This window comes from Meleagris gallopavo, chromosome 2 (genome assembly GCF_000146605.3).
Source record: "Meleagris gallopavo isolate NT-WF06-2002-E0010 breed Aviagen turkey brand Nicholas breeding stock chromosome 2, Turkey_5.1, whole genome shotgun sequence".
Taxonomy (NCBI): domain Eukaryota; kingdom Metazoa; phylum Chordata; class Aves; order Galliformes; family Phasianidae; genus Meleagris; species Meleagris gallopavo.
The window spans coordinates 71,855,186-71,878,232 of record NC_015012.2 but is presented as its reverse complement, the minus strand read 5'-3'; the positions used below and the strand labels follow the sequence as shown (position 1 = coordinate 71,878,232).

General features: G+C 37.3%; 1 protein-coding gene across 2 annotated transcripts in view; it reads left to right on the top strand.

Moving 5' to 3' along the window:
- FUT9 (fucosyltransferase 9) overlaps positions 1 to 23,041 on the top strand; it is a 28,726-nt gene extending 5,685 nt beyond the window's left edge. Inside the window, exons 2-3 of one of the 2 annotated variants that reach the window (XM_010707604.3) lie at positions 18,144 to 18,221; positions 21,600 to 23,041. In XM_010707604.3, coding sequence (XP_010705906.1) covers positions 21,608 to 22,687 — 1,080 coding nt within the window. In that variant the 5' untranslated portion in view covers positions 18,144 to 18,221; positions 21,600 to 21,607 and the 3' untranslated portion in view covers positions 22,688 to 23,041. The remainder of the gene's footprint in view (positions 1 to 18,143; positions 18,222 to 21,599) is intronic. The other variant, XM_003204339.4, reaches the window with a different exon arrangement.
- Positions 23,042 to 23,047: the final 6 nt, after the last annotated feature.

Genomic DNA, 23,047 nt, shown 5'->3' with positions numbered 1-23,047 from the left:
TTTATTAACTAATGCATAACTGTGTCACAGTCTACATTTTATTTGTTTATTTGTTTTTAGAGCCATGCCAGCTAAAAAGCACTTGAATTGTTTGTGAAAGTAATGAATAGATTAGCAGAGACTGCTAATAATATCTACTCCGATATCACAGAAAGCAGAATGAAAGTTTGGATCATATCCCTGTAACAAATTTATCTTCACCTAATATTGCTTTTTTACAGAATATTTATTGATCTAATGATACATTATACAAAGAGAGGAACTGTGAAAGTAATAGCTGTACTACATATCAGCTCCGAGTGCATTTACCTACTCCTCTCTTCCTCTGTTTGCCTCAATTACATCTGTCCCTTCTTCATCTCATCTTAGGACTATCTGCTTCTTCCAGATATTCAAGTCATACAAGAACAGAACAAAAAATCTTGATGCCCACCAGAAAAAGTGCATGGCAGTCTTTCAGATGCCAAATGCTGTGCAATATGTGATCATCTTATGTGAACAAAATTCTAACCTCATTGTCCTTTTGCACAAATTAATAGAAAACGTAATGAACTATTATTTATAAGGACTATCACAATGTCTGTGCTGATAAGATCTCTTCTGTATAACTGCTCTGGCTGTACTTGATAAATGAGCCAGCCTGCTGTGGGCTGTCTTTAGTATCATCAGCACAGCATACCTTGCTGATACTTTGCTAGAGGTTGAATAGGTCATCTTAGCTAGATAATGTCTGTGATGATGTGCTCAGATCATCTTTGAAATAAAGTGACTTTGTGCTTTTTTGGAGGTCAGGAGCCCTCGATATCAGAAGATATAGACCTACTGGTCTATCAGTAAAGCAGGTCAGAGTTCCTTCTGCCATCAGTAAAAGCTACTTCTTGCAGATGATGTAAAACTGATATTAAGATGTAATTTGATAGATCATACATTGGTTTTAATTTTTCCAATCTCTTAGATCTTATCTGTGCTGGTTTGCAAAGGCAAAGCAGCCACAGATCCCAAAAACTCACTCAACAGAGGACTCAGTCAATACAAGGGAACTAATCTTAGTTACATGGTAATTTTCGAACACTCTTTCAGAACACTTTACAAAGAAGGCACATATCTTTAATATCATTTTACATTTGAGGAAACTAAATTAGGATGGAAATCCAAATTCTCAGTGTCACCATTGCCTGTCCCACCTCTCAAACAAAGCAAATATAGATGTCATCCAGCACTGAAACTGCAAATATCCTCCTATTTGGTTCCTCTCACGTCTAGTCTTTGCCAAAACTATGATCGTAGTTTCTCTTTAATGGTAGCCTAAAGAGTGTTTTTCTATGTAAAGGGATTAAATGATATTTTAAACGCGTAAATTAATTTGTACTGAGATAAAACTCTTCCTGTTGGTCTGGAGGGAGGATTTTATTTAAGTAAGATAAAACATTTTTTCATTGCAAAATTAAATACCAGCCCAGTCATTATGCTTTCCACAGTTATTTTGAAAAAGAAGCTTGTTGGCAGTTTGGCCAGGCAAGAACTCCATCTACCTGCACCCTAGAGATACTGTCATTTCCAAACCTGTGTTGTAACAGCCAGCAATTCCTTAGAAGCAATGATAAAAATGTTACCTTAATTAAGTGTTAAGTTTGAGAATCTCAGGAAGTTCTGTGGAAGAGAGTAGAATGTGAACGGGAGGGATGTGTGCATTCTGGAAGACTTGCTGCTGGTCAGCATCTTGATCAGTACAGACAGTTCTCAGAGTTTTGCCCAAAAGCAGATTCCAGAAGTAAAAGCTCTGTAAGAGTCTTGATTTATTTTTCAAATAAAATAAGAATTGAGACACTTTAAACTATTTATAAGTATCTCTGAAACAAGATGTTTTCCTTCTGACTTTTGCATATCATTCTCCCAGAAGTTTTGTAATTTTTTCCACTATCACAGAATAAAAGTGTTCTTTACCTTTCTTCACGTTGGAACAGTGGGGCAGTGATTTTAGAGCTGCAGGCAAACCACAGGCATTGCTTATTCTATCAAATGGCAATCTTGCAAAGACAGCAGTGGTATACTGTTCTCAGGGAAGAGACGAGCCTAAAGAGTTGACCTAGTCTTCCCTGTGTCCCAGTCCTGGGGCACTGTAGAGAGGATGCAACTCCCCTACTAATATTCATGGATCAGTTTGGGAGAGAAAAAGAATAACAAAAAAAATATGCAAAAAAATACCTCATAGCACATACTGTCTAGCTTACACCTAGAATGCAGCAAAGTAGCACAGGAATACTGAATCAGTGAAAAAGTTTCTGTGAATTATAGCAGTCATTCTGTGACAGTAATACAGCAGTTCAAACCATACGCATTCTTCATCTCTGATGAGTTCCAGAAAGCAGAGGACATCGCCCAAACATTTTTGTACTTTGGACATAATCAGTTGCTATACCAGTTCTTCATAAAGCATTGCAGACATGCGTGTTTGGCATAATTTTACTCCAGACACAGAGTAGTCTGCAGTCATGCTGTGGCATCAAAAGTGGAAGGAAAAAAAAAAGAAAAAAGCATTTGTTTGAGAATATTTAAAACTTCTCATATTAATAGTCTTTTGCCTTGAACAAACAAGAATTGATTTCTGTAGGCCATATTAGAAACAACAAACCTTTCAGGAACAGCTTTCTCATAATCTCATAATAGGACCTCCTGTAATCAGTACTGTTTTGGGGATATACCAAGTTGCTTTTCTAAGCTTTGCTCTACAGCTGCAATTCCTAGAAATATATTTCCTTGGGAAAACAGGAGTACTAGTTCTTGTGCATTCACTATGCTGTGGTGCCCAAGAACCTAAGCAAGTTCAGGCTTCCAATGCACTTGAATAAAAATTAAGAAAAAACTAACAAAACACTGAGAATATTTCCCATAAATCTCTCTATATATTGTTTATGTGATTCCATGCATGTATGCAAGGATACAGGAAGGTTACCAATAGGCATACAGTACATTTTTTCATCTTTTCTTCATGATCACTAGCTATTATGGGGTTCACCAAATGAGATGTATTGAACTCTGGCGATTCTCAGCCATATTTAATGTTTTCTGAACATCAGTTTCGGCCAGAGCACTTCACAGGGTGATGTGTACTTTCCTGACATATTTAGCTGTTCAGATCACCTTCCTACAGTGTAGCTGGATGCTGAACAAGCTGGGATTATTTAGAGATGTTGTTCTGCTGCTTGATTGCCGTAATGCTGCTTCCCTCATCAGAGACATTTTGATTGGAAATCTGCAGTATGAGTCACAAAGGACAATGTTGATGTAATTAGGATGTTGAAATGACAGTGACAGTATTAGTCGCGCTGTGGGAATGACATTCAAATACAGGGTTTTATACTCTTTGTTAACAATGGATATATACCTTCAGACTTATGACACACAGTAGCAAGCATCTATTACATTATTACAGAGAAAGTGGGACTTACTATGCAGGGAGTGACAACAGCTTTCGAAGATGAAAAGCAAGAGGGAGTGTGCTGATGACCGATGACCAGGAAAACCCAACTTTGCAGGATATCCTTTTGCACTTACAAGAAAGTACTTCAATTGTCTTTTCTCAACCCTCCATTTGGAATCACTCTGCTTAGCAGGCTTTTCCATTAACATCAGTAGAAAGAGAGCAAAGAATTGCCTTCATGATAGCATTTATTTATTAAGCCTCCCTTGCTTTACTGTATCTATGTGATTTTCTCATCTGCAGCTAAAGCAAGAATGACTTCAGTCTCCTATGTCCAATTTTGTATTAGCTTTCTTTATCATTCTTTATCATTTGTTTATTATGCTGCTTTATGTGGCATTATGGCATGATCAGTTTGGAGCATATAGATCTTGATGGCTTACTGGTCATATCTGGACCATGGCCAAACAGTAATTCCCAACTGATAAGGTAAAAACATGTTAGATGTGAGGCATGGTATGCAGTTTCAGTAAACAAGAGTACAGACCCTTGCTGGCTGGATGTTGGGACAGTACAGGGCTCTGGAACTGGCATATGGAGAACATGGGAAATAGTGAGTTGGTGGCTCAGAGTGGTATCAGTTGCTATCAGTGCTGTCACCTGCATTCAAAATCTTCCAGAAGGCTTTCGGAGCAGAGTGGGGAGGGAAGTGGGGCTGGAAGCAGACAGAGACGAACACAGTTGGAAAAACATAAGGCCTCTCATTTCAAATGAGGCATTTACATAGCCATCTACACAAAGCCTGAAGTCATAGGTCCAGAAGATGTATGCAAAACACCACTATTATAACCAAATTCATGGGATTTTAACTTATGCTGATTAATTGGACTGAGGTTTCACCTGAAAGCATCAGTGGTTTGGGTTCTGCAGATATTTTTAATTTGGAGTGTCTGCTGCTGGGGGAACAAGGAGTAACTCTGGTAATGAGTAATAAGCAGAGGGAGGCTGGTATGGAATGCATGTAAGATTAAGTAAGAAGTCTGCAGGAAGTGTCAGGGAAGTAATACATGCTGTATCATGTCTCCTTGAAAGTCACAGTAGCTCTTTATTTAGGTACACACTTGTATGTGTGAAATTCATTCTGCACAGAAAGCTCATGGTTCTTCATGTCCGTATGTAATACAAAATATCCTTAGCAAACAAATACTGCTATCAACAGTCTCTATTATGCAAGCATGGAGGTCCTGTCTTTCCTGATCAGAGTCCTAAAGCTTCCAATTTCTTATCTAGGAAGATAAGAAATAATATTTTCTCTCTCATTGGAGTATGCTACCAGAAAGAAAAGCTTTCCTCCTGATCTTATCATGGGTCTTTATTCCAGCACTTTCCATTTATGTAGTAATTATTGTTCGATTAGCACATTATACCCTACCAAGAACACTCAAAATTTTGTTGATTAACCTTAAAATACACTGAAAAAGCACAGAAAATATTAAAAGCTAAGTGAACAATAAATCTCAGCTACAGTTGCTGGACTGCCTCCTGATAGAAGCTAGTTCTCCCTCAAGCTATATCTGCATCAAGGTGAGATGCACTTCTACCCCTGCTTTTCTTTAGGTGTCTCAGTTGTACAGATCAGGAGGTAATGCTGTTGTCATGTCCCATCCTGACATCATGCAACAATGTGTACATATCACAAAGGATGAGATATCCTCCAGTGATTAAAGGTATTGTGGATTGATAGTTAGAACAATTTCTTGTTCTCTGTAAATTCTAATGATGCTGAAAATGTTCTCACTTTTATCAGGGAAAAATTGAAATCTTTCAAATCATTCCCGCCCTAATAAGCTCCATTGAAGTTAAAGAATTTATGGGCTTTCCTGAAATTTTTTTTCATATGTTGCCAAAAAGTATCCTTGAGAGGGTGTTAACAAAATTAATGTTCTCAGGAAGAGTTTTGTATTTACTCAGTGATAGAGCTCAAAAAACCTCACAATTTATTTAATATTTTGTGATCGTGTATCCTTGAACCTACATAGCAAAAAGCATAGTTTATTCCCAATACATCAGAATCCAAAAACATTTCTGAAGTAATGCATGGAGAGAAAGTAAGAAACAGAGAATTTAATTCTCCTTGTCCAATGAAAATAGGAAAGTCATTTTATGAGTAGGAAGTCAATTTTTTTGTTTACAGTAAACTGTCCACTAAATCTCAGTTTGCCCTACACTAATAGAGAACAACAGCTTACACAGTGGAGGAATTTGTAAAAGAAATAAAACTTACTTCTGTATTTTAAGCAGTTTTAACAGTGGAAACATCTCTATTGTTTTTACGTTTTGTAAATCAAGATATTCCAAATCTAAATTCTGTGCTACATTTGCCTCAACACTATCTCTTTTATGTAATTTCTCTTATATATTGCAGTTAAATAAAGTAGTGATGTAAAATCCCAATGGAAAAATAAATCTAGCTAGAGCAATCATACTATCAACGCTTCAGCTCTGTAGAACTCCGTCTTGCTTCCTTGCACAAAATGACAATTTAAAGTATCTTTCCAGAAGTCTCCTGGGAGATTATCATATTTTATTCTCCATTCGAAAAAAAAAAAAAATTCTTTGCAAACCTATTAGAACTTCCTGGTGAAATGATTACAGTTCACTTCAGCACAATAGGGCAGTTTCAGAGTGGCTGAAAAGTAATTTGTTTCATTTTACTTTTATCAGCAAGTAAAGGTCATTTATCCGAAACCAGTTTTTTTTCTCTATGCACACATTTCATTTGTTATCATCTTAAATAACACAGAAACAAATCAAATTCCAATATTTGTCAATCATACATGAGTTCTATTAAGTGATCTTTTACCTTCTGTTTAAATACTTACACATGGACAATGAATGAATGCTTGCTTGACATTCAAAATGGAGCTCAAAACAGGAAGACTTCCTCTAAGCTGTACATACATTTCTAAATTTTCATGAGTTCCTATTATGTTGAAAATACGTTTTAAGAATATATTATTTTAATCTGGAAAATGTCTTTTCTACATGGATATACCCTCTGAAAATCCAAAGTAGCTCAATTTTTAAAAGCACTTTTTCTCTGATGTGTAAATATAGTGTTTCTCCTGTTGTATTTAGTGTTAGTAACAGATGTCATTGAGAGCCCACCAGGAGCTATAAAGTTACAGTCATAGAAAGAGCGCACAGATACGCTAAATCTGCTACCATATCTCTAGGCATATAGTTATGAGAGGTTATTTCTGACTCTTTGGCAAACATACCAGGTCTTGGCACATTTTACTGCTGAGACCGAAAAAAATAAAAAATAAAAAATCAACCACAGTTACTTATTCTTGTGACTTTGTTGTTGTGCTGGTTGCCTGCATTAGATTTGCTTGGGAGCCATTCTGCAATTTTGAAACACAGAGGGATCCCGGTCTGTCTCTCCTTACTTGTGTTGGTTCAGTTCTTAGAGAGATTTTGGTGTGCACAAACTAATTTCTTTTCAAAAGAAAAGTATTCAGAGGCTTTGTTTCAAAATTACTCCAGAGCTTTGTGAGTGTATTCAGATCCAAACCAATGTGAAGGAGTCATGTAGGTGCTCCAATATGAATCCTACCTGCTCTCAGCAACAGGGCTCACAAAACAGCCAGAGCTCCCACCAGAGCCTGAAATGGTTTTCAAGCTTTGTAAAGGGTCTTCCTTTTTATAACGGGCTGTGTATGTTTTCCTGACAGCTGCTAGCAGCAACTACAGCTTCAGTATCTGCTGCTCCTTCACCATTCAAGAAATAAAATAATGAATTCACTTTAAATGCAAGCTAAAAAGGATTGACATAAAGTAAAAATGACACATAGATAGAGGCATATACCTCTGGTTTCTAATGCATGTTTCTAGCTTCTAATAATTTGAAACTAGTCTTTTGTTTGTTTGTTTTGTTCTAGCTGTTCTAATTTAAAGGAAGCAAAATTAATTCATGAAGTATATTACATATGGTGTATTTATTTACTATGTAGCACACATTAGCTGCCAACTGCTGATTATTCCATAATGAAAACCAAAGCAGGAGTTAAAAAATCTCCTCTTGTCTTCACAAATTTTCCTACAACATCCTCCTTGTTCCATCTTGGCCATATTTTCTCTAGTGGTAGATCTGCAGAAGCTCTGCAAAAGAAATCCTCTCTATTGCTGAACATTCTATGATAGAAGCTTGTCGATAAGAGACTGAAGATGCACAAAAGTTGAACTCTCCTAAAGGTACGTTTTCCCAGCCAGGCATCTAGACTTGGAAGTGTTGAGGAAATACAGCAGCTGCATGCACTCAGGTCATCCTTCTCTCATTCTCATATAGAACAAAAGAACCTCTACGAGTACAGAAAGTTGAAGCAGAATAAATTCAAATATATCCTTTAACCTTCCCTTTTTGCATTGCAGAGCACAATTCTATAACAATAAGTAGCAAAGCCAGGTGCTAAGGTGTCAGACATGAGGTAAGAACTTGAACAGAATAACTCATAAAATGAACAGAAGATACGTGGGAAATGAATAAATAAACAAATAAGTAAAATATATATATATATTTTTTTTTTTGCTGAAACATTTGAAAAGCTTATTCTAAAATGTCCTTAGAAATATTTTTTCATTTGCTTCATTTAAAAAATACGCAGCTAAAATCAATCCACTAGAAATAGCTGGTTGTAAACAGTTGTCATATTTATCATATTTATTCAAAACCTGAAAGAGCAGTAAATTTGAAAGATATTCACTGGTAATTAAAATGAAGCTGATAATCACTGCTGACATGGAAAATGCAAAAATGGGCAGAGTAGAAATGAAAAATAAAATGGATTTTAAGAATTCCGTATCTTTAAGGTTTTCTATTCATATTAGCTACCAAGTAGATACCCATGTTTGCATATAAGGAACAATTCTTGAGTAAATCTATCCTACTGGCATGTCACAGACACATATATCAGCATCCTTGTATGAGCAACTGCTTTCTCTTCCTTGCTGTTTTTCCAAAATCCTAAAAGAAACTTCAGATCTCCAGATACATTACAGAAGTCTCATGCTCCAAATGATTTTCAGGATTGCAGGATTCAGCCTTCTGTTGTGCATCTTTCTAAGTGGACTGTTTGAGATCAGTGCTCTCTTTCACGTCCTTGTTGATAAAAGGATTAAGGCATAAGAAAGAAAAAGATTTTATTTCTTATACACAATAACCCCATCTTCATTTTTACTCTCCTCTATCTACCTATCCCTCCCTCCCTGCTTGGTGCCTCACTAAATTCAATGCTCTGTTTCTCTCCCAGTAGGTGTCCATACGGCAGTAGTAGCTGCTCCATTGCCATCCACACATGCTCAATGTCCACTGCTTCTGCCTACATCCAACAGTTTGGGCAGTAGTTTCATAAGCAGACACACGTGTGTATATACTTACACACATATAAAGATATGGACACAGACTAAAAAGCAGAATTGATATGACACATTTCAGTGAATCTAAAAAACGTGTTTCAAATATCACATAAATTTTGTATATATGTGTATATATTTATATTTATAATGCATTGCAAGTGTGAAAACTGAGACACCTTGAATAAATGATTAAATTTCTCTAGGTTACAGATCACGGATGCATGTGTGTCTGTGTAGGGGAGCATTCATTATTTATAACTTGCTCCAGAGTTTAGGTTCCCCGAGCATGACTTACATCTGCCTTGCTGTTTCTTGAGTTGCCATAGGTTTTTTATTTCTAAGTTGACTTTATTCACAAAAGAATAGCTTTTGTTCTCTTGTTCTCACCCCTCACATGTTGCTGCATTCAGCTGAAGGAACAAAACACTAACCATTCTGAAATTAACAGAAGGCTTGCCATTGTTCACGTGAGCAAGATTTCATCTCTGATATCTGTTGTCTTTCAAGAAATCTAACTTTGCTGACAGATTTTATACTTTAGTTCTGAAAAGAGTTCCGCATTTTTTTACTACATAGATCAAGAAGTCATTGGCTTAAACCTGATTATACCTTCCATTTTCCGCCACTCATGTAGAGCTGTAGAGCTCTGAAACAATGATCTATGCCAATGGTATCTGAATTAATGTGCTATGACTAGTTTCATGTGACATTTGTTTGAAGGAAAATATTCTATCCCACGGATGCAACTGTTTTGATGTAAATTAAAATCATCTTTGTCACATATCATAAAAACTTTATGGCATTATGTTAATCACTTTGTCTTACTTGGACTTCATTTTCACCCCTCCTTTACTCCCACTAAAGCAGTTTCAGTAATAGTTTTCTAACTGTGGTGTGACTAGAATGGTTTATTAGAATGTCTAATGTTAATAAAAGCCCTTAAGAATATTTAAGGTATTTCAGAAGTATTGCTGCATCCAAGGCAGTGCTGTTTTTGCTTTTAATCTGCAGATTGTAAAGTACTTTATTGAAGGAGGAGAAGTATCACATTTCATGCTATAGAAGATGAGATAGAAAGCAATTAATTTGTAGGTTAACCCAAATTTAATTTCACTTAATTGAACTAAAGTTAAAGTGATGGATGAGTCAGGAAGTTCTTGTCCTCTGTCCTATGGGAGATGCTTGTTAGGGCACCAGCAGAGTCTAATTGTCATGGCAAAACTGTACTGTCCTTCATCCTATTCGTATGCTGGGCAGTAATACCAATATTTCCTAATACCATTTTTATTGCTTTTGATTTCACTCCCTCATGAAAGATTACAGTATAAGAATCCTATTTACTTCCATTTAATTTAGCTGGGAGGGACACTTCTTGGTAATTTAATCTTTGTTTTGTTTCATGTCTAGCCTGCATCTGACCTGGCAGACCAAAGCCTGTACTGCACCCAAAATCAGCATTTGCATGTCTGGCTGTTAACTGTCAGCCTTGAGATAGGAACCCAAAGGTTTCCTTAGAGTGTCTAGGATGTCCACTAACTGAAAGAATTTACCTAGTCTTCTAAGTATGGAGACACACAGGACAAGAAATGGAAGCGGCTGCCCAGAACAGGACTCAGATGAGCCTTCCTCCATCTCTCACTAAGGCACATCTAGTGCTCTTCAGGAGTGGGTTCTCCTCCTTGGGTTTTATAGCTGGGAATCTTCCCTTGTTATCAGAGTGATAACTCCTTTCCTTTATGAAGAAATTAGGGTATTACACCTTTTAAGCCTAGCCAGAGGAGAATGGCAAAAACAATTATTCAGAATACAGTCTTTCTTTTTTTGTGGTATGTCCAAGAGAGGAGATTCAAATCATCTCTGCCACCCCCTCCCACAGCGTTCCCCATTATAAAATTGCAACTGCACAGGGAAGGAGCAGGCAGACTCCACGCTCTACTGCTGCAGATGTGCCCTGGGCATAAATCATTAGGGAGTCAATAGACAAGAGACAGAAAGAGGCCAGGGGAAAAGAGTAGTGTCTGGATTAGCAGCTAGGGCACCAATAGGGAGGAAAGGATTCTTTCCACCTAATCGTAAAGCTTTTCACACGTTTTAAAATCAACTACCACTGCCATTGAGGAGCTAGGAAATTTTTAAGGCAAGTGAAATATCTAGGTCCAAATCACTTCAGACTTAAGTAGGATTTGTATCCCTCATCCAAGATTGTAGCTCCAAATGCTGCATAAAGGGACTTCACCCTGTTCCTTTACAAACAGAGAAGCAAAAGCAGATGCTACCACTGCATTTGAGATGGAGTCTGCTGCTGTAGATGCAGCCATGAAGTCCTTCGCAGGGCTGAGAGCTAGGAAAATTGCTGGTTTATAGATGTGAGTGTCCACATCCCTATGAAGAATGAGCCCCTCCTGGGCATGTGCTAGCAACATTCTGCTGAGTGCACAGGAGGCTGAAAGGCAGAGAGCCAGGAGGAGTTAAAGCATGACTAGCATTGAGAAAAAAAAATGAGCAGAGGCATTCAGAGTTGCAGTATCAAAGTCAGACACCAGTGTTTCTCCTGAGCCCTATTAGTGCCTGTTTCTGGTTTGGGGCTTCTTAGCACTGGAAGTAGACTAACCAAGCATGGGGTTAGGTCCCTCTTATCATCCTTGTCATCAAATTAGTCTTACTCAACCTTGCTAAGCTTTGCTAACTGCAGGAATCCACACATTGTTTGTAAAGGCAACTGCTTGCCATCATTTTTCTTTACACCAGCATTCTCAAAGCAGAGGAATACAGAATTAAGCAGAGCGCTGCTGTCCTCATACCTAGCTCCTTTTTTTTTCTTTTTTCATTTTTTCCATTACTTCTTTCTTTCTCCTTGCATATCCTCTAAGGTATCGCAGTTAAATTTCTTTAAAAAGCTGCTTTCTGAGCAAGATGGCTATATAAAGGTTTCCTCATGTATCAGAAACAAATGAGAATTTTTTCTTTCTCCTGCTTAAATGCTTCTTTCTAATATGTACATCAGGGTTGTAGCAGAGAAAAAGTATGGGCTACAAACCTTAAGATGGTAAAAAGATTGCCTAGCAAATTCTATTTTCAAGGTGTAGTAAATAATTTTATATTAAGTCACTACTACTGTAGCGGTAAAAAGGATGTGAATTCATTATGGAATTTTTGCTCTATTAACAATAGAATATTGTATAACAGTAAAATTCAGTAACTGAACATCAAAATGGACTGCTTTAACTTATGCTGCAGATACTTGTTTTTTTTTGACAGCATAGAAAGAAGATAATAAGCAAGGAAATGTTGCAAGTTTCTTGAGTCATTCCAAATTAAACACGAGCTCTGTACAAACTATTAGTCTGTTTTGTAACAATTTACTGCCAACAGACAGTGCAGAATATTCTTCCTTCCTATATTCTAAGCTTCAGAGTTACTCTCAGAGGCATCAGTCCATCTGTTCACCTGGACAATAAGTAGTAACAAGAAAACATCTTAGAACATGTAGGTACTGGTTATTGCTGAAGGATTTTTTCCAGACTGTAAGTCCTTCAACTCATTCATCTTATGTATTTGTTGTTTCTTTACTGGAGGATTACTTATTTTTCCTATATAAAACGTCTTTTCAGTGACTTTTTGTTAAGCTTTGTATTTCTCAGCTTGTTAGACTAGTAGTTCCAGCTTGCTGCTCTTCCTTTTGTTGTGCACACAAAGGCATACTCCAAGAAATTAACCACTGGTTTCTCTCAACTGAGGCTTTGTTTTCTCAGAGCACTGTGCAGTTTGAGAGGTTTAGTGTTGTCATTTTTGCTGATTTTGCAGTATATACTCTATCAATCATTTTCCAATACATACTATCTAAAATAATTCTATTTAAAATATGTTTTCATTCTTGCTGTTTAGTGTTTTGCTGTTTAGATTCTGTGAGATTACATTTTTATTTCTGTTTATGTGTGCGTGCACACTTATGAATGATCTTTAAATACTTATAAACTTATTATGAACAACTTTTTATTTAATTTGTGGATCTTCCTCTTTCTTTCTGTCTATGAGTAGAAAGTCACTTGGATTCTTTTTTTTTTTTAATTTCCTTTTTTAATTTTTTTAATTACCAAACCTGGCTAATGTTCATAGCAACTTAGTAACTTGTTTGCTACCACAAACTACTTTATTTAATAGTCCTATTTTTATAATTACCTTCCATCTTACATCTACCAGACTCTTTCTTTAAAATAGTTAATACTTAACCAATACAAGTCACCTTGAAAACATAGTTCTTGGTGTGCAAGGGACAATGATTTTTGCTATTCTGGTTTTCCAATTGTCCATCAATTTTCTGCTAAGGTACTTGCACTTACAAGTTCTCACTTAGCTGAAGTGCATTTTTCCCAGACGGAAAATAAGCAGTGATTGTTTTTGGCACTCATAATCTTAAGATATGAAGGATTTGTATTTTATATACACAGACTTTCACCAGAAGCTTTAAATAATGCATTCTCTTTTAAGAAAACAAGAGCAGTGTGGGACTGAGCTCAAGGTGCAGAACTTCAATAAGGACTCTTGGCCACTGTGAGTCCTGTTGACCAACACTTGGTTTCTTCTTTGTTCAGGATAGTCACTTCGGTTGGATGGATTTCTAAAAGAATAGCTGTCCTTTCACCCTTTGAAGGGCAAAAAGAAGTCTTACTTGCAAAGAATATGGCCATATTAAAAAGGAGGAAAATAAAAGGCCTAGAAATCAAAAGCTCTCTGCTCCATTTTCCTTTTGACTGTCCAAGTAAACGCCATTCTCCCTTTCAGTCACAGAGCTGTTTGCAGTGAATGTGAGCACTTCAGTTTCTCACTTTACACTTTAGGGTAGTCTCTGTCAGTCTGGCAAGTAGCATCTGTAGCAATTTAGGCTTTGTAAATTAAAGCAAGACTGTTGACTTACATCCCCCCCCCAAAAAAACCAAAAAGCAGGGACATCAGTACAGATCCCAAACCCAGAGGTATGATGAGGTTCTGAAGAAAAAAGTGTGCTAGGCAGACAGAGAACTGAATCGTTGAGAAGAGACGAAATTATGAGGATTTTATGCGATGCTTTAGAGAGTTTTCAGGCTTTCTTTCTAGACTCAGAACTGTCTCAAGAGTTCTGCCACTGGCAGAATCCTCCAGATCAACGCAGTTGTATCTACAAAAAGAGCAGCATTAAATCCCAATTAAAATATTCAAGCTTTCCTATGCAGCAAGATTCAACAGTGTCAGTGCTGCACACAGCCTCTAAATGTATCTACACAAACTGCTGTTGCTTAGAGCTCCATAAGCCTCTCTTTGCCACAGAAGTATTGCCCCCTAATAAGTGTTCACTATTTTAAGCAGCTGTCTCCCACCCTTTACTGACTTATCTGCTTTGCCAACAAAAATATTTATTTTTTTTTTCCATTGTACTAGGGAAATATATACTAGGAAATCAACTAGAAGTAATTGTGAAGCTAGGATGTGGAGTTTAGCATACACGCATAGCAAAGCCTAAGATTCTTTTTTTGCTATTTTATGCCCCATCTCTGGTTTAACTCATACCATTTTCATAGCTACTGGGAGTTAACTAGGGCTTCCTGGCGGGCTGATGGCCATCAGAAATGCATAGCCTGTTTAGATATGTTCTATGTATTTCAGTTGGGTGCAGTTTTACAAGCCAGCCACAAAGCTACTGAACAGCTCTTTCCTCAGTTCTGACATAGTTGGAGAGAACAGCAGTTTGCTGTCCCCAGAGAAAATGGAAAGAAACCACCTTTTGCAATTCAGGATCTGCTTTTCTTTGTATAGCTTCATTTGATCCAGAGCATTTTCAGTGCTTTTGAAAGAAGATTGGATTGTGCTGTATAGCTAGGATGAGTCTATGTTCAGGAAGACTAGGTGCTTTCCTGGGAAGGTAGATAAAGCTGGTGAAGAACATTCTTTTCTGTGATCAGCACAGTATAGAAAAGCCACCACTCCCTTCAGAGAACATTATAAGTTGTAAACTAGCTTTGATGTGGACGTGTCAATGTGGACCTATCTCTGCATGTTATCAAGTCTGACGATGCTGCTGAATTTTAATAAAACTTTGCATGAGCAAATTTTCCAGTTGTGCCAGTGACGGAACCAACGTAGTCAGACCTTAGGGTTCGTGAGTAGAAAATGATACAGTGTGAAGCGGAGTTCTGATGCTAATATTGTATTTGGCTGGAAAATATTTCCTGCCTTTCATGTAATTCTTTTTTTTTTTTTTTGAGGCAGAAGGGGATTGAAGGAAAGTCACTCCAGTATGCCAGTATGGACAGCAGTGCTATATCCACTCTTCTCTGTTATTAAGAAACCGTGCACAGCTGGCTGATGCCTTCTGCTGTGCAATCAGATTGCAGAAAGGAACCACTGAACTAGTGCTTCAGCAGCTGGGGATTGACAGCACACAAGTGCTGCCGGGAGGAGGAGAAGATGAATGACAATCAGGGGAAGGCTGGAGGCTGCAGAACCATTGCAGCACACTGTGCACTGCACAGCAACTTGGAGAGTGGAGCTGAGAGTTGGCTATTTCTCACCAAGGCCAAAGGGGATGAGATATAGAGATTCAGAGATTTGCAAAATAGCAGCAGTACCCCAGCCAGAAACTGACAGGAATCTTTATGTTTTACCTCTGAAGACAGGGAATAATTTTTTGTTGTCCACACAATTTTTCAGTTTCTCCTACTTTTTCACTGTGTGAAGTACTACTCTTCCATAGCCTTCAAGAAAATCTTCAAGATGGAAGATTTTTTTACTCAATTTATTCAGCAATTTTCTGCAGTTGTAGGTTACCAAGTTGTGTTTTCATTAGGTACATTTTACAACAATCTATGTTTAATATCATCACTGAGCTGGAAGGAATCAAGGGAGGACATCTAACTCAGCCCGAGAACCTAAGGGCGGAGTCTAATCTCATTGCTGAAGGAGGATACATGTCTAACCTGTTCTTAACATTTTACAGTGGCACCTTCAGCACCATCCCTAAACTAGTCCATCTTAATTAAGCTCTTAGATCATTTTTTAAGCTGTTCATAACAAAAAATGCCAGTGTTGTACAGAACCATTCTACATTGTTCTCAAAGTGCAAACGCAGAACTGGAATCTAAGGAACTGAACAAATAATTGTATTTGTTCAAACAACAAAGTAGGTGGAGAGGGGAAGAAAAAGAATGCTGCAGACAATCGGATAAAAATACACAGCCTGAGATTAGTAGTTCATTCAACTCTCAGCCTAAAAGTGTTTAACTGTATGCAGCTCAGCTGTGTCTTTTCATATTAGGTAGTTTTCAAAAATCTGCAGAACAGGCATGGAAAGGCATGGTAGCAAGGCCATGTTTAGATAGTAGGGAAAAATATCTATTATTTCAGCTACTAAAAAGGAAGTATAACTGGGAACAGTAAGAGTTAATTCCATCAAAAAGAAGCATTCTTCAGTCTTAGAGAACTGAACTGAAGAAGCTTGGGGCACCTGGAGATAAGAAATTACACTCACGCTATCCTAAGGCATTAAGTTTTCATTTTATACTGCAGGTGAAAAATTCCAGCTATCTGGAAGTGTGGTCTAAGAGGACACTGCTTCTTGCATAAATGTAGATATGCAGTGGCTAGGACTGGTACAATATGCCAGAGGACAGGTACAGCAATTTCAAAGAAGTGTCCTTTCCAACAACATTTGTTTGCATGTGATCCTTATCAGTTCATACTGCATTCAATGTCCTTTTAATATTTCCAGAGTATCTCCGTAGATACAATCTCCTGCTAGAAGGGCCTCTGTCACCTCTCTTTGCCCCAGTGTCCTTCTGCTCCTCACTTTCAATAAATCTCCTGTGCCACAGATGCTCAGTCTGATCCCCAGAGTGATCCTCCAAGGATATCTTGAGATTTTAAAGTATTTATTCTTGAGCTCTCCTGGGACAGGGTGCTGATAAGAATTAGCCCTGAATATTTCAGAATTCTAAGTAAGGCAAGAGAAGTAACAAGTTATCTTTGTTCATTAATCAGTGCCCATGATTTCAGAAATAACACTTTCCCTTTTTTCCAGCTTAATTTTAAAATACTGTCCTTAGTATCTCTGTGCACTCTCAGAAATAATTCATTCCTGCACACCTCCAAATCCTCCAGAAAGTCATTTTAGCTCATCTAGGAGATTTGCAGTGGCTGCCTATGCTGACAGTCAGTGGTTTTTTTCATGGACACAGCGGCCAGCTTTTTTGGATTGAAAAATCATAGGACTGCGCCAGTAAGACTTTGGAATATCTCAGTACTAGACTAGTAATGACAGTTATACCTCTGCAAGTAGTCACATATTTTGGGCTACTGGCAAAACTTTGAGGGTATACCAGTGAGGATGATGTAAAGATATGCCAGGAAAACAGGCACTGGCATAATTGACCAGAAATGCTACCTTTCTTCTCCCTGCTATAGTAAGCATAATCAGAAAAAAAAAAAAAAATTATGTCTATCCTTACCTGGAATAATTAAGAAGTCATAATTGTAAAGGAGCCATGATAAAATAGGTCCTATAAAATTGCATTTTATTTCTTTGTGAACATGATGCATTCATACAATATTCTGCAAGCCTTGGCTTGTGTACTTAGAGTTAATGCTGCTAGGACCCTGCCCACTACCCCTGTGGTTTTGTTGCTACATGGAGTTGCTTGGTGATGGAATGCCAAAGTCTGCACTTAAAAGGAAGCCTTGCTAAGTTTTCTGCTGAGGAAAATAGTCTTGCACTACTATGCTTTCAAATAGGAAAAAGGCACCTAGAAAATTCTTGCTATACCACAACACTTGGAAATGTAGTTTATAATGAAATGATCAAAGATACTGCATTCTTTCATTTGGCAGTAGTCTCAGTAAACACATTTCTTTGACAAGTTTTCTTTTCAGAGGCTGCCATGACAGAAATTGATGGGGGAAGGGATCTGGAAAAAGGAAGTGTGTGCTTCTGTGGTGGAAAGAAAGCCATGAAAGAGGAAGGGTGAGCTAAGGTTACTTGGCTGGATGTACTGCAATGAATGTCTCCACATATTGTCTGTCACCTTTATAGTGAGAAAGAAGCACAGCAAGAGATCAGCAGCTACTTTGTGCACAAAAGGGAAGAAGAAAATGTTAAATTGAAAGATGCATTTTGAAGAACATTGTGAAAAAATATCTTCCACAAATTTTAGTGAGCAAATTAAACAAAGAATCAGTCTATATATCCTAGCATTACAGACAAGCTACTTCTCAAGAAAATGCAATTTGTTAACAAGTGTTTGCCACATGCCTTCACTGTGCTGCTGTCTGTGTTTAGGACAAAGAGTCCCAAAAGCCATGAAGGCACTCTGTTCCTCAGTCTGCTTTACAGAGGACAAAAGCTACTGCTTCTGAGGTTAGTACTTCACTCTGAAAAATGGCTGCTATTCCGTGTGTACATCTCAAAAGTCATTGCTGGAGTCACAACAAAATCTTGTCAGCTCCTTTAGGTATAGGCAAATAATATTGCTAGAAGTATTCTCTCTTCTGCTTCCTTGCCAGTCTCTCATTCCAGGTTGTAATGTGTCTTACTTTCACAACACTTTTCCAGTATCCGAATAGAAGTAGCTTCAAAGTGAAGCATGCCAATAACACCTATGTACCTCCTAATGGATGTGTGAGTCTGCATTTTCTGAACCCAAAAGATGAAAAATTAACAGTAGTATCCTGGCCATGGGCTACTGTTTTGGTGAAAGGTAAAAACTAAGGACTATGATCTCAGATCAGTAGGGGACGTTTGAGTACAGAGGGCACCAATGCAATGTGAGGAAACAGATTTAGAAAAGACAGAATAAGTAAACTTGTTTAATGTTGCAAGATGCTAATATCAGCCTTCTGGATACAGAAGTAGTTTATTCTCATATTGTCACTACAATTCAAAGACACAAATACCACACAGTGGACACCTAATTTCATGCAGAGAACAGAATAAATAATATTTGACTATTTCCTACAAAGCAGGAACTGTCATGTGTTTATACAGGGTTTTTCATTAGTTAGCAGATGAGCTTAGTTTAAAATAATCCCTGCCAGAGAGCATCAAAGAGCTTCTACTTGGAAGGTGACTACAGAATAAGACAGAAGATTAAGGTACTTTTCTGATTTCCCAGCAATTTTAGTATTCAGAAAATAATCAGTTTCTGTGAATAGACCTTCCTCAACCTATTCTTGAACTCAACTCACACTAGCTCTAAAGTGGAAAGATATACCTATTTCACATGCTAGTTTCAATAGAAGGGAAATTAAGAATGGCCTTATGAAGATTGGTTCAGCCCCTTGTTTTTAACTCAAATTTCATCTCTTTGAGCTGTTTGACCCAAATCCCTTACTCCTTAGAGAACATGCTCCGATTTTATTCATAGAAAAGCAGGAAAACAATCTTCTGTTCTCATCGGTCAGGTCATAAACTTCTCTCTAGACGTATTTCCAGCAAAAATCAACATCAGCTGAAGAAAAGCCTATGTGAAAAAGACACACAGAAAGTGTGAGGAGGAAAGAGTGACACAAGAGCTGTTATGAACTGAACACAACCCCCATTACCCAGCTCTCCTGCACTGCTTAGAGGGAAGGCAGAAGAAGTGGGAATGAAAGAGTGAAGATGAGCCTGAGAGAAGGGGCCAAGGGATAGAAGTGTTTGAATTTTTGTATGTTTCTTATTATCCACATCTATTTTAATTGGCAATAAATTACATTCATTTTCCCCGAAGTGATCTGTCCATGACAGTAATTGGTAAGTGATCTTCCTGCCCTTATCTCAATGAGTCTTTCTATCTTAATTCCTGCCACCACCCTCCCCTGGCCCTGTCCTGCTGAGGAGAGAGAGTGAGAGAGCATCTGGGGGCCAGGAGCAAGTGGCAGTCAGCCAAGGTTAACCCAACACAATATGTACAACCAGAATTAAGACTATCTGACTTTCTAAAATAATGAAGAAAGTGTGGCAAATTATTTTTCCTCAAGACATAATACTAGTGTAGAACTCAGTAGGACATCCCCTTTTTGTCCCTTTCCTCAATAGTAAATGTGAAAATGCATTTTGTTGTACTGTGTTGCTACACTCACACATCAGCTATTACACTCACAAAGCAGTACATGGATGTTGCATTAATGGACTTCTGAATCACATTCTATTGTGTCTTTGTGCTAAATGCAATTATTTATCTCACGTGTTAAATGAGATGAGTTGACTTAAAAGAAATTCTGCTTTCTGACAGTGATTTCTTTTTTTTTTTTTTTTAGAGTATATATTTTATGTATATTTTTAGGAGTGGAACTTTTAAATATACTTATTATTTATTTAATTATTTAATTTTTGTGCAGCTAACTAGGAAAGATAACAAAAACTGAAAGCACTGAGAAATATGCAGGAAAAGAAAGCCAGGCAAATTGAAATGCACAATTATCTTTTTACAGTATGCCAACAAATACAGTACACTTCTTTTTGGTAACTAACTTCTATTCCTTTTTCTTTTTAAGTCACAGCACTTTTCACATGGGTAGCTGTTTTATTTTTAGAACATTTTTGTGTTCTAGGGCTACATTCAGGAGTAGAGGTTAGCCATAAGCAATCTCTAACTCTGTCAGTTTCACAAGAACCATATGGAAGACAAGCGTTGTAAAGAGATTTATCAGTTCTCTCAGGAAGAAACAATCAGAGAAAGGACAAAGGAATCTGTATGAACTTCTCACTCTTTTTTCCCTATAGAAAAAGAAAAGGTGCCTCACGAAGAAGCAGTGTATCTGTACTTTTCTTAAATTTTAACAAAGGACTGTGGCATAAAAACATAATTAAATGTTTTAAGGATACTTTATTGTTCATTTTTCTTTATATGGGGATCATATAAGGCTGACTACAGAACAAGAGAGCTGAGAACCTGTATTACTGCTTTCCTTCCCAATCTGTTTTAGGACTCCCAAGGAAAAAGTAAGAATGTTCATCTCCATATACTCATCAGTCACAAGCTAGTTTTTTAACAGTCTTATTAATCCCAGAAATAAAGTTCCAGTACCATCTTATGTCATTCCTCTAAAGCTAGATCCTCTATGTACACACAAATTTGTATGGACCAAACCTGCAGCATAGTAGCCCTTACCATTCATACACAAGGAAAGAATCAAAGTGTAATTTTGTGCATCTGAAACTCTTGGTCTAAGTTCTAGGTAAAAACACTTAAGATATGTGTTGATATATATCAAGCATGAGACACCTTAAAACTCTACTTTCAATTTATATGTTAGCTTCTCATGTGAAGAAGATAAATATGAATATGGCATTATCTAAAACTTTTCCATGAATGCTGCACAAGAACTCACACACTTATAGAATAATAAATTCAGAGAATCATAGAATGCTTTGAGTTGGAACCTTTAAAGATCATCTTCTTCCAAGTCCTCTGCTATGAACAGGGACACCTTCCACTAGACTAGATCACATTGTTCAAAGCCCTATCCAGCATGAGTATAAGCACTTAAAGGGATAGGGCTCCCTTTTTTACTGAAAAGTTTCTGAAGTTACAGATCAGAAATATTGATGTTTGTCCATTTTGATGTCTGATGTCTGGGTTGTTAGGGTAGTTTGGTTAGGTTGTGGTTGGACTCGATGATCTTTAAGGTCTTTTCCAATCTGAGCGATTCTATGATTCTATGATTTTAGTCTGGTTGCTTTAAGAGGAGATATATATGTATTTGGAAAACCTGATGTTATTTTCTCTCTTTGTCTTCCTCTCTTTTTCCTCAGAACAAATTATGACATCAACATCTAAAGGAATTTTCCGGCCATTTTTGATTGTCTTCATTGTTCTTGGTTGTTTCATGGCATTTATACTAATTTATATTAAACCAACAAGCAGCTGGATCTCTACTCCTGTGGAATCAGCCAGCTCAGTTTTGAAAATGAAGAGCTTCTTTTCTTCCAAAACTGATAATTTTAATGAAACTATTATTTTGGTTTGGCTTTGGCCATTTGGCCAGACATTCGATCTAACATCTTGCCAAACGATGTTCAACATCCACGGGTGCCATCTGACTATTGACCGCTCATTATATAACAAGTCCCATGCAGTTCTCATTCATCACAGGGACATTAACTGGGATCTGACTAATTTACCTCAACAAGCCAGGCCACCATTCCAGAAATGGATTTGGATGAACTTGGAATCTCCAACTCATACTCCACAAAAGAGTGGCATTGAACACCTCTTTAACCTAACCCTGACTTACCGGCGTGATTCAGATATTCAGGTGCCTTATGGCTCCATGATGGTCGGTACAGGCTCCTTTACATATGAAGTGCCAAGTAAAGAAAACTTGGTTTGTTGGGTTGTAAGTAACTGGAACCCTGAGCATGCTCGAGTCAAGTATTACAACGAACTTAGCAAATACATTGAAATCCATACCTACGGGCAAGCCTTTGGAGACTACGTCAATGATAAAAACTTAATTCCAACTATCTCCAGTTGCAAATTCTACCTTTCATTTGAAAATTCAATCCACAAAGATTACATTACTGAGAAACTTTACAATGCTCTTCTGGCTGGATCAGTACCAGTCGTACTGGGCCCTTCCAGAGAAAACTATGAGAATTACATTCCAGCAGACTCTTTTATCCATGTGGAAGATTTTCTATCCCCAAGAGATCTGGCAGAGTATCTTCTGATGCTTGACAAAAATAACAAGATGTACCTTAGTTACTTCAACTGGAAGAAGGATTTCTCAGTGCATCTTCCTAAATTCTGGGAATCGCACGCATGTCTTGCTTGTGATCATGTGAAAAGACACCAGGAATACAAGTCAATTGGAAATTTAGAAAAATGGTTTTGGAACTAATTTGTGTGTGTGTTTAGGTATGCACTTTTTTGAAGAAGCTAATGGATCTTTAGTCTAAGTGGAGAGTAAAGGAATAAGAAAAAAAGAAGGATGAACCTCACAGAACCTTACGTCAAGGTTTATCAGCCATCCTCTCTTGGCTGATCCTATTTATATTTTGTAAGAGATTTTAAGAATTATGAGCAGCAGTCATCAATACTCAGTTTTAAATTATAATGTACATACTAATTATGTGCACTGAAGAACATATGATTGTTTACTATAATTTTTAAACAAGATTTTTCACATTTTTTGTGGAGAATGTCTCAGTCTTACACATAAATTGACATTTTAAACAATTTTTTTCTTTTTTCTTTTTTC